The sequence below is a fragment of the Raphanus sativus genome, chromosome 5, assembly GCF_000801105.2.
Source record: "Raphanus sativus cultivar WK10039 chromosome 5, ASM80110v3, whole genome shotgun sequence".
NCBI classification, from domain to species: Eukaryota; Viridiplantae; Streptophyta; class Magnoliopsida; order Brassicales; family Brassicaceae; genus Raphanus; species Raphanus sativus.
The window spans coordinates 8,292,103-8,304,967 of NC_079515.1; the positions used below are offsets into that span (position 1 = coordinate 8,292,103).

At 31.6% G+C, this 12,865-nt stretch overlaps 1 protein-coding gene across 1 annotated transcript; it reads left to right on the forward strand.

The window, feature by feature from the left end:
- Positions 1-6,138: 6,138 nt before the first annotated feature.
- On the forward strand, positions 6,139-7,146 carry LOC108858107 (F-box protein At3g49510-like). The gene has a single exon (XM_018632084.1). It carries the CDS (start codon positions 6,139-6,141, stop codon positions 7,144-7,146), a length of 1,008 nt encoding a protein of 335 aa, XP_018487586.1.
- The last annotated feature ends 5,719 nt before the right edge of the window (positions 7,147-12,865 follow it).

Genomic DNA, 12,865 nt, shown 5'->3' on the forward strand with positions numbered 1-12,865 from the left:
ATTTAAATTTAAATTAATTTTTAAAATTTGATAAATTCAAAAAAGAAATATATAAGCATCCATAAACATGATAATAATATTCATAAACATAATAATAATAATATCCATAATATTAAAATATTTAAAATACAAAAAAAAAACTAAGCATTGAGGTTGATTTCATTGAAGATCTCGGAACCACGCTGATCCGTACGTCGCTATAAATCTGCCTGCTCTTTGGAAGTGGGGTTGGAGTTAAAGTTTGGACGTAGAGTGTGTCACATAGAGGAAAGAGATGGGTTTACGTTTGGGTTAGACTCTAGCATAAGGTCAATCTGATTTTTTTTTAAAACACGAATGATTATAAACAATTAATTAAAATTTATTGAATAAAAATAATCTACACCTATTTCTATTTTCATCCTAATCTACTTCCATACTTCATTAATTCCATCCTAAACTAATTCCAAACTTAATCTAATCACCTAACTAACCACCTAAAACTAAAAACTTATAAAAAACGTCCCTAGAGAGAAGCAAAGAAGTTGTTAGAGAGAAAGTAGTGAGCAACGAAATGGATTCGGCAAGGTCGTGTATTTATAGAATTTTAGTGTTGGTCGTAAATAGGTTGTAAATTTACGACCAATGAGAGACTATTGGTCTTAATTGGGTTGTACAGTTACGGCCAATGGGAGACTATTGGTCGTAATTGGGTCGTAAAAGAGTAGTTAAATTACGACTAATGTGGGACCAAGTCTATTACGACCAATTAGGGACGACTGCTCTTTATACCCTAAAATCGAAACCCCAAACCCAACCCCTAAACCCCAAACCTCAAACATCATAAGTTATAACACTTACAACCTCAAAGTACAAAGATTAAAAAATTCATGATTTTTTAAAAAAGATTAAGTTCTATACAATTATAAATCCCAAACTACAAAGATTAAACTATTTTTTAAAAATACGTGTGTTTTAAACCAATTTTTTAATTAAGTTCATAATTAAGCAAACATCATAAGTTATATAATATTTGTACAATGAGTTTAAAAATAGATTAATAAGGGACTAAACATTTTCTATATTTACAACCAAATAACGACTCCCTTCCATATTGGTCGTATGGTAGTAGTAAATTACGACCAACCAACTTCTCCCTTATATATTGGTCGTAAATGAGTAGTAATATTACGACTAACTAGCTTCGATTTGTGTTTATACCTTAAAATTGAAACCCCAAACCCAACCCCTAAACATCAAATCCCAAACATCATAAGTTATAACACTTCTAACCCCAAAGTACAAAGATTAAAAAAATCAAGATTTAAAAAAAAAAATTAAGTTTTATACAATTCTAAACCCCAAACTACAAAGATTAAACTATTTTTTGAAAATACGTGTGTTTTAATTTTTTTTAATTAATCTCATAATTAAGCAAACATCATAAGGTATATAATATTTGTACAATAAGTTTAAAAATAGATTAATAAGGGACTAAACATTTTTTTTTATTTACAACCAAATAACTACTCCCTTCCATGTTGGTCGTAAGGTAGTAGTAAATTACGACCAACCAACTTCTCCCTTATATATTGGTCGTAAATGAGTAGTAATATTACGACTAACTAGCTTCGAGTTGTGTTTATACCCTAAACCGAAACCCCAAACCCTAAACCCCAAACATCATAAGTTCTATACAGTTCTAAACCCCAAACTACAAAGATTAAACTATTTTTTAAAAATACATGTATTTTAAACCAATTTTTTATTAAGTTCATAATTAAGAAAACATCATAAGTTATATAATATTTGTGATATTATGCAATAAAATGAGTTTAACAATAGATTAATAAAACACAAACGCTGTGACATAATCAACGATTACTCGTCATCGGAATCATGATCATCCGAGTCATCATTTTATTCAAATTCATCTTCGTTGGCTTTGTCCGTTTCATCCTCTTGAAGATCTTCATATCCCAGGTTATGCGGTTTTCATCACATAATACTCGGTCTCGAGGTGTAACTTTTATAGCGGCTAACCAAGGTATTATAGATTGTCTAATCCTCAGGTATGAATTAAAACAAACTTGGTATGCTTGAGATGCCAATATATATGGTTTAAATTTGTTGTACCTCCGCGTAGCATTTATATCAACAACTCCAAATTAACTTGCTATACCGAACTCTTACATTGACGGTGGGGTCAAACCAGTCACATTTGAAGAGAACGCATTTTATCTTCACTAGACCGGAAAACTCCACTTCGATAATCTCTTGTATGATTTCATAGAAATTTGTTTCACCTTTCACATAAACTAGTATATTTATGACTAATTTGCAACTATGTTTCTCGTAAATTGGTTGTTAAATAGATGGTATAATTTCGATGTAACTTAGTCGCATATTTACTACTAATTTACGACTACGTTTAATAGTAGTCGTAAATTGGTTGTTAATTACCTTCCTCTTTACGACTAATAGAATTAGTCGTAAAATAACTACCAAGTTACGACCAATTGTAAATTGATCGTAATTGAGATGTAAAGTAGACGTTAATTTACGACCACACATTTGTAGTCGTTAACTGTAGTCGTTTTTATCATGTTTTCTTGTAGTGATATCTCCACTGTATTTTAGGATATAGAAAAATATAGTAGAGATTTTATAGAAGCCATTTTCATTTTTATGTCGCTCCTAAAAACATATCTTATATTAGGGTCATTGCTAAATTTTAGGGTTTATAAAATCTTATTTTTTTGGTACACGGAGGTTTATCAAATCTTATAGTGCGTAAATGAAGTATAAAAAATATAGATACCAATTCAAATCTGTATAAGAAGAATATTCAAATAACTAAAATTTAAATTGAGATGATATATTTGACATTAATTTTTCATGTGAAAATGAATATCTTATGTTCCATACTGTACCAATTTACAGAGATCTAGGAATCAATATAGGGAAATATATTATTCAAGATTTCATTTGATTGTAAGATTTAATGGTAAATTTAAAATGGCAAATTAAAAAAATCTTTCCCATTTTTGTTTTTGAAATGTATGTATGATCAACAATATTTGATACCATGTATAATATCTTCTGTATTATTAAACTTGAGATACAAATTAGTTTTTTTCTTTTGAAAAAGTGAGATTCGAATTAATTTTCAATTCGAATTATACTAAAAATATCAGTGTATAATCTATATATGGATTTGGTGTACAATAGGTTATGCTTAGAACATGTATAAGGTTTAATTAGAAGTATATGGAATAGTGTTTAGATTATAGGGTTTGGTACTTTGGTTTGTATTGAAAAATGCAAAATATTTCTAACAGTTGAGGTATTGTATACTTGAAAAGTTATAAAATTAGTGTGTATAATATATATCTTAGATGAAATTGGTTTGATTCTCTACATTTTGAAACATACATTTTTCATAACGTGAACAAACTTTATATTCAGCAAAAATATAATAATGTGATTTTGAAGAGAAGAAATGGTAGGTAAAGGAGAAGACTTAACCAAAAGGCAAAATGATTGGTTTAATTTTCTGATCGATATTCATTTATTATGTTTTGCAAAAGTGAAGGAGTGACATTTCTTTGTAAATAATTTAAAAATTAAGGGGCAGAATTCTATATATTAAGGATAATAACAAATTTTATATTCTGATTTAATAATATAAATTTGGATATTCTAAGATATTTACTTTTATCTATTTTATGGATACTTCAAAGTATTTTGTACAATTATAATTTTTTTAACACAAGACAATTCCGCCCATCTTGAAGTATTAAGGATATTAAATCTAAAGTTAATTAATATATTTTAATATATATTTATAATTCAGATATTTTTTGGTTATCCAAAATATTTGAGTTCAAATCGAGTTAAATCATAATTTTGGATACCAAAATAGTAGATCCATTTTGATATTTTACTAATTTTAGTTTGAGTATTTTACCCAATCTTATATAGACTATCCAATTATATCAGAAAGGATGTCAGCATATTCTTTTATATATATATATATATATATATATATATATATATATATATATATATATATATATCGATTGCTTAGAGAAGAAGTATAGAAAATCGACTATTGAAAACTGTATTAAATCTTTAAGTTTTAGATATTTTGAACATAGGAAAGTTTTAGAATTAAAAGAAACAAATATTGGTGATCTGATTCCTTTTTCGAAAATGTTTATAAGGGAAAAATAAACCAAATCAAGAATTCTATATCACATAAGCAATTTCCATTTCTTAATATTTAAAAACATATAATTTTTAAAGCTTAAATCAACCTTTTTATAAGCAATATACTAGATACTGACCCGCCCTTGAAAAGGGCGGAAATTATTTAAACAAACCTTTCTAATTGTTACCGAGATTAGAATATACAAATTATAAAAAACAATAGTTTTTTATATATATAATTTTTGAATAATATTGTTTTGGTTATAAAATATACACATTTTTAAAATTAAAACTTGTACAATGAAACATCTATAAATTAATAATGTTGGGACTACACCAGAACTATAAAAATTTAATTTATAGAGGTTATTAATTTATCGATATAATAATTGAACCAAAAATTCAATGTTGGGACTATAAAATTATAATATTTATAAAAAAAATAGTGTATATTAATTTATAAAGTATTAATTCAAAGAGTTTATACTGTATATAAACGTTAATATGTGTGATTCAAAATTTATAGGTAAAATATTTAGACAATGCTTTTAATTGTTACTGAGAAAACGAAAAAAAACAAATAAACTTTAATTCCACAAAAATAATGTATTTTTATTATAATATTGTTTGTGGATATATTATATAGTCTTTTATTTTTAAGTTTCAAATACAATGTTAGTTGGTTAAAACCCAATATTTATAAGACCTAATGTAAATTGGTTTACAAAAGTGTATGGTCCTTTATTTGTAAAGCAACACAATTTTAATAATTTTCCAAAGCTCATTAGTTAAACCATTTATAATGTGTATTTATGTTGGTTTAAATTAAGTTGTTAGTTATGTTGATATATTCAAGGAACCAAACAGATTTAAGTAGCCAAACACCTACTATTCTAGAGAATGTCTAAATTTAAATGATAACTTTTAAATGGTAGATAAATTTTAGGACTCTAAATTAACTAGATTAGGACCCGCTCTAAAGAGCGGAAATTGATTTGTCAAATTTCAATTAATAATATATGGTATATATAATATGTATATATAATATTATATATATTTTGTGTAACATTTATATATATATATATATATACATATTAGACATATATAATATTTTATTAAATATATATAAAATTTAATAGTGTTATAATTTGTGTTGTACTTGTTATTAGTTTGTATTTAATCTTCTTTCATTTTTAGTATAATAATTTACCTTGTCACACTTTTTACCTTTTAACTTATACACATAGTTATGCTCTTTTTCAAAAAAAACTTATACACATAGTCTCGTAAAATGTAATATATAAAAAAACATATTTAAAAAATCTACTGACCATATGCCACCATTATTTGGTTGTTTGAACAAAAAAAAATCATGTTCTTGCATAACTGTGTATGTTGTGATATGATGTAGGTGAAAAGTAAATATATGGAAGTAAAGTTAGTGATACGAACATGAGCCTATGTTGGTCTATGCCACAATTATTTGGTTTTTGGAAGATCAATGAGCATAAGCATAGACGGTCTTTGTATGCTTACGTTGTAAATAAATCGGATAACTTTTCTCTTATGTTTGGAATGATATGTAACTCGTTATTTAAGAGTGGTTCAGTTTTATATGATCTAATTATATTAAGAGATTAACCAAAAATATTATAAAAGTATTACTTGTTAGGTTTAACTAATCTATGTTGGTTAAGATTTGGTTTAATTTAAGTTGGTAGGTTGCATTGTATAGGAGGCATGATATATTCTAGTACCAACTATGAAAGAATCCAAAATTTAAATGAGAACTTCAAATAGTAGATAATCCCTAAATTAATAGATTAGATATAGTAGATATAATTATCATCAGCGAACTAACAAGATGGGTTTCATTTTTGAGAGTCTCGTAAAAAAATTACTGGTAAGTTTTCTGTAGAACACCTAATTTTCTTTTTGCTTGAAACAATGACAAGAATCTCTGATCTTTCACAAGATTTGATAGAGGAGATACTCTCTAGGGTTCCGTTACCGTTAACTTCTCAGGTGAGATCCACTTGCAAAAAATGGAACGGTTTGTATAAAGATGAAAGTTTTACAAAGAAGCACCGTGGTAAAGCAGCTAATGATACCATGGTGATCATGGTGCGTGATTCTAGGGTTTGTTTAGTGAACCTCGATGTCCAGGGAGTCCTTAAGAAAAAACAAGGCTTAGTTGAGCTATCCAAAAAGCTAATAGGTCAACTTAACCATATCACGGTATCTGATGTCTACCATTGTGATGGCTTATTGTTATGCCTTCCCAAAAACGGTATGCTGGAGTCAGATCCCGTGGTATGGAACCCGTTTTTGGGACAAGACAGGTGGATCAAACCCAGAAGAAAATTAACCATCTTGGGTAGGTATAGGTATTGTATGGGATACGACAACAAGAACAACCACAAAATCTTGAGGTTTTTGAAGCATGACGATGGTACTACTGTTGAGCACGAAGTATTCAATTTCAAATCTGATTCGTGGAGGGTTCTTCGTCTCACTCCTGACTGGATTATACCGTATGATCGCCAGGGCTTGTCTTTGAAAGGAAATACTTACTTTACTGCTAAGGAAAGAAAAGTAGGGATGAGAAAATCTTTAATCTGTTTTGATTTTACAAGTCTGAAATTTAGACACTGTATGGATCTGGAATCTAACTCCCGTAAGGGAGACTCTGTGATTCTATCTTCTGTTGGAGAAGAACAGCTTGCAGTGTTATTTTACAATGCTGATACATATGATATTGAGATACGGATTACAACAAAGATTGAGGAGGGCAATGAGGTGACGTGGAGAAATTTCTTGAAAGTTGATGTGAAGCCATTCGGATTCAGTGGAAAGTTTTGGATGTTTCTTTGGTATGGGAGTTTCTTGAGGAAAAGAAAGTGGCATTGGTTTGTGATAAGTCTTCAGCAGAGTTTACATGATTGGAGAGGATAATAACTTCAAAGTCGTGGCTCCCGAAGGACCTACAAATGGGAAACATGTTTGCTCTTATGTTCCGAGTTCGGTGCAGATTCGGAAAGGTCCAGTACGAGGCAAAAGGAAAATCCGGGATTGTTAGTCATTGTCATTCGTTTTTTTTTGTTTTTGAAAAAGACTTGTCTCTGTGTGGTTAGCAAGACTTAAACATTGTTTTGATGATTTGAAACTAAACTTGATTCTTGTCGAAAAAGTCTTGCTCTCTTGTAGAATACTAGTACATTTTTACTGTACAAAAAGACTTTGATATCTCTCAAGGTCTCATATGTCTTTTTGTTATCTATATCTAGCTTGTTATGAATCGACTGGTTCAGATGGATGTTTATCCAAAAGATACTTACTAGGCTTTGGCCTATTAGTGGCCCATCTTGTAACCGGCCCATTAAAGTTTCAGACATTGTAACTCCCTATATAAAGAGCTCCGATTCGACATTAATAATATACACATTCACAACACATTATCAGCACGAGCTAAACTCAAAACCCTAGCAAAATTCGTAGGTCACCAAAAACCTTAAAAACTAGCCGCATCTTAAAACAGTCATATCTTCTTAACCGTAACGACCTAGACGGCGATTCACCTATCAATCTGAAGATCTCGACGAGACGAAGCCAGCGCCGCTAACCTCGCGAGGATCCGATCTCAGACGCGCCGGCACGCTCTGTTTTAGTACGCGCCGTCAATTGCTCAAGAACCCTAATTTTGACGCAATTTCAAATCGATCGTTCTCTCAAACCATAACGATCCAGACGACGTGCGACATACCAATTTGAAGATCTGGACGAGGAGAATCCAGCGCTGCAGATCGCGACGCGATCAGATCATAGACGTGCCCTCACCGCCATCTACAAGCCGCGCCGTCAAAAGAAAACCTAAGGCTGTTAACTTCTCTTTCTAGTTTGTTTATAGCCGGTTTATTATTTGATCTTACTAACTTCCTTTGATCAATTTGTTTAAGGAAAACAAAGGATCAAATCTAATCAGATCAATTGAGGTTGAGATTTCCAAAGGAACCAAGGAGCAAATCGAGATCTAAAAGTAAGTCATCAAACCCAGTTGTTTGATAGATCTGATTTCATAAAAGAAATGTTTAAGTTTATATTTTGATCGATTGAGATTAGAAATCTAGAGAACTCGTATACCCTGATTGATTGAATCATTAGGTTGCTAGATTTGATATAATAAATTTGTTTAATAAACAAACCCTAAAATTCATGAAATCTAAAACTTGTATAAAATCCCAAACCGAATCGGATTATGAAACCCTTTAAACCATATCGGATTATTAAACCCTAATCTAAACCGGTTTATGAAACTTATAAAAAAAAAACCAAATCCGAATTGTGAAAACATTAAACCAAATCAGTTTATAAATCCCTAAACCAATCAATATTATAAAACCTTTTTTGGTAGATATAAAGTTTCCTTTTTAGAAAGTTTCCATTTCTAAAAAGTTTCCATTTTTAGAAAGTTTCCATTTGTAGAAAGTTTCTATTTTTAGAAAGTTTCCATTTCTATAAAGTTTCCATTTTTAGAAAGTTTCCATTTCTAGAAAGTTTCCATTTTTAGAAAGTTTCCTTTTATAAAATTTTCTTGAAAACTTTTGAAATCAGTTCCTCAGAACATATTACTAAGTTCTAGCTTATGAAACACTAAATATTTCAGATATTGAATTCCTCCATCATAATATCAGGAGAAAACTACTTGCAATGTGTGCAATGGGCACAAGATATTAAGACCGTACTTGAGTCTGATAAACTATGTGAACGCTGCACAAAGGGTAACATTGCAAGGAAGATAGAACTCCTGAACACTCGCCATCATCTCTGTCTAAAACTCAAAAGTCTATATCTGACCGATGATCCCTCAAAGTTTTGGACAGATCTAGAAAATAGAAATTGTATCCAAGAGGTTATACATACCAAAGCTTTACAAGAATGGATCAACCTCAGATTCCGAGACTATAAGTCTGTGGGAGAATATAACTTTACACTGCTCAGAATAGTTTTCAAAATGAAACCATGTGGTGAGGTAGTGACTGATGAAGATATGTTGGAAAAGACATTCTCCACCTTTCACCCTACCAACTTGTTGTTAGTACAACAACATAGAGAGATGGGTTCTACTACCTATACATCTCTAGTAGCAAGATTGTTGCAAGCTGAGCAAAATCATGAGTTGCTAATGAGGAGTAGTGAAAGAAAGAGTACGGGATCAACTCCATTGCCACTGGCTATTGCACTACCAGCCGACAAGGCTGATTTAGAAACCAACCATGTCAAGAGAGGATATGGACGTGGGGGATGGTCTAAACTGTGCAATAATTGTGGAATGAAAAACCATTCGGGACAGAGATGCAGAACTCCCAAGTATCTAACTGTTCTTTATCAGAAAAGCTTTAAAAGAAAAGCTAAGATGGTTCGGAAAGATGAAGGAAAATTGTCAAAGATATTCTCATGGATCAAGGAGAGTGTGGTCGGATGGATCACAAGAAAGATTAATCCAGTGAAGCATAAGAGAATAGATCACCATGATGACTCGACATCAAGCTCTTAGTTTTCTTACTTAGTTATTTCATACCTTTCTGTTATTCCTTTAACATTATTTACTTCCTAGTTTTACTATCTTTGAATTAATGAAAGTTTTATTTTCTAAAAATAAAATGTCCACTCTTGTTTTTAAAAACATAGATGATCTTACAAGATCAAACCATACAATCTTAAGATTACACACGACCATAACTTGTACCTATTTCCTAAAGAAGTACATGTTTGGACACACTAGGGTCGTGTGCATTGCATTCACATTTGAGGTTATGTACAGAAAGAGAGGACGTGTACACTACTCATTCTTATAAGTGAAAGACTTAAGAATTGATGAATGGATAGTTTCAAATTGAAACCATGGGCAGAAATGAAACAAAGTATTTTCATTAAAGAGAAACCGCCCAAAAGAAGATTGTATGATGGCAAAGACTACAAGTCTTGGTAAAAGCTAAGTGAACTCACGTCTAAAAATATATATGTCCATGGGGGTAAGTGTTAATCACTCCGTGTAACATGGACATACACAATATTGAAACATCAAAGAGTTCACAAGAACAAAGATAGTCTTATCCCATTCGGACTAAACTAAGGATAAAGGAAAACATGTTACTTCAAAACGTCCAAGTGAATATAGATAAAGTGCTCACGTCCCAAAGGGTTTGATTAACATTATATGATCATAGAGAATGTAGAAAAAACATCTCATGACTCAATGAGGACACGAATATTCATAATGAAAGGACAAGAACAGAAAGAAAAAATCGCCTAAAAAGGCTACATATCTTTAAATGATTCACATTCTAAAAGTATTTTAAGAATGTATGATATGTCCATGGGGGAAGGATAAGAATAAAAAAAAACCCACATTTTATTCTACATGGACATACACACACAGAAATGAATACTGATACCCATCCCATTGATTGAACGGGTCAAAGGCCAGACATACCTCATCTTAGCACATAAAGAAGTGCCACTTATAAATTCTATCGCTCCACCACAGAAATATAAGATGAGAGGATGGGAATAGATGTTGGATATGTTTTTATATAAGTTCCCCACGTTTCTAAATACCTTGAGCTATCCACGGACAAGTTGTTTAAAGCCTAGGTACACGGATAGTCACCTCAGTGAATCCGAACATCCAACATTAAGGGGAAGCTGGATAATAGAAAATTATATGGAATCAAAACATCCTTATATTGGCAAGATCCTCAGACTCTAGAATGAGTTCTAAAAGTCCATAAAGTTTATACAGAAGCTAGCTTAATACAATTGCCAGATTCCTGACCCGAATAGAATGACTAAGTCATTTCTACCAGCTATGAATGCACCAAGTAAGATTTGATGTTCAATAGAACACAATCAAGTTGCTACTGAATCTAAACAAGTTAGATTAATAATTTCTAAAGATAAGATCCCTCAGATAAATATAGAAAGGTGCAAATGAAACCGTGGATGAGGGACTCCTAGACGTAGTCGATCCAAAGATGGACAAACCTAAAAGCCGTGGTCACGGATGAGGAAACCATAAGATATGGTTGTACCTAAGGTACCTAATGATGCTTGGGACGCCAAGCTTCAGGGTATTGAAGGACATAATAAAACCTCAATAAGATATGTCATGTCTAGGACACAAAGGAACAAACGAGTACTCGAAACTAATGATATAATATGCGCAATGTAGCACTTGAGATCATGAGATCAATGAGGATCATGAAACCCACGTCCATATGAATGCATTCAAACATATGAGATTAAGATCAAATAAGAAAGTAGACGTGGAGTTAAGAGAGGATATGTCCCATAAGTACGGACACCTCTAGATGCTAAACCAGTTGGACAGAAAACAGTCTTTGTGAAAGAAATTTCTATGGCGAGATACACTTAATGTAAGGCACGACCATATGCATAATATTAAGCATGGTCATGTGCACAAGGATTATCACAAAGACCAGGAATCAATTAAAAGGAGATAAGCTCCTTATGGTGGATGCAACAAACATTGAGATTCCTCGATAAGTCTGGCACATAAGAAAACTTATACTTGTGGTTCAAGGATGTAAACCGCCTGATTATATAAGTCCACTGGATAATATATATATAAGTCTCAGAGGATATAGAGTTGTCTAAAGCAACAAAATTCTCGAGAACTAGAGTATACATGAATATTTTGATCTAAAGAAAATATCCTAGGAACCTCTGGAGACACTTCCCAAAAGACTATCTAAAGAAAGCATTGAAATGAATATTTTGGGAAAGATTAAGTTTTGGGACAAACAAAGATTGTTTGGGACTACAAAGTAAGTATCTTAAATATACTTAAAGATGAAATCCTTGTGCATGAATAAGGCATAGATTAACGATAGGCATGAACCATTATGTAAAGCCTATAAGGTTCATTGACCCTAAATGCTTACTATAAAGTCTATGGCTCGCCCCACTGTATGGTAACATAATCTCATAGTCCCTATATCTGGACATAGACCCATTTGGTCATAAGGACGACAAGAAAGTTGTGCCTTAGTCTGTATACAATCCAATGCAAGACTCATGGTCGAATGGTTTTCAGTTGGTCCAAGTACTGACCCACTTTGTTCTAAGAAGGAACATGGTCACGAGGCCATCTGAGATAGGTCACGGGTCCTTTGATCCTAGATTGGACAGAGACATATGTCCTTGGTCTAGAAAAGACTCAAGGCACATCCGGATGTAAATACATATAAGTGAAACCATAGTTAAGTCTAAACTTAATAGTATATGTCCAAATGACTCCAAAGTGTAATATGATCATATATGTTGTTAAATGATCAGACCATGAGGCATTGGAAATAAAGCCATACATGTTCCTTGCCAAAGGTGCCATTGGCGCCTTGCCTTAATGTGTTTGTTACACACATCCGAACATAAGCATTAAACTAAGCTTATGTTATTTCTAAATATAAAGACAATGGGACATGATAGAAATATCCTTTTACTAATGTTTGAGATTATTTTATACTAACCAAACCCAAAGATGTGTTTGCTTGGTTTTGTTTTGATTATGATACAGGTTATAAATTGGATCCATACATGGATAGTTCTCAAACAAGCAGTATGCACACGTTGGAAAACAAATATGAAGAAGTAC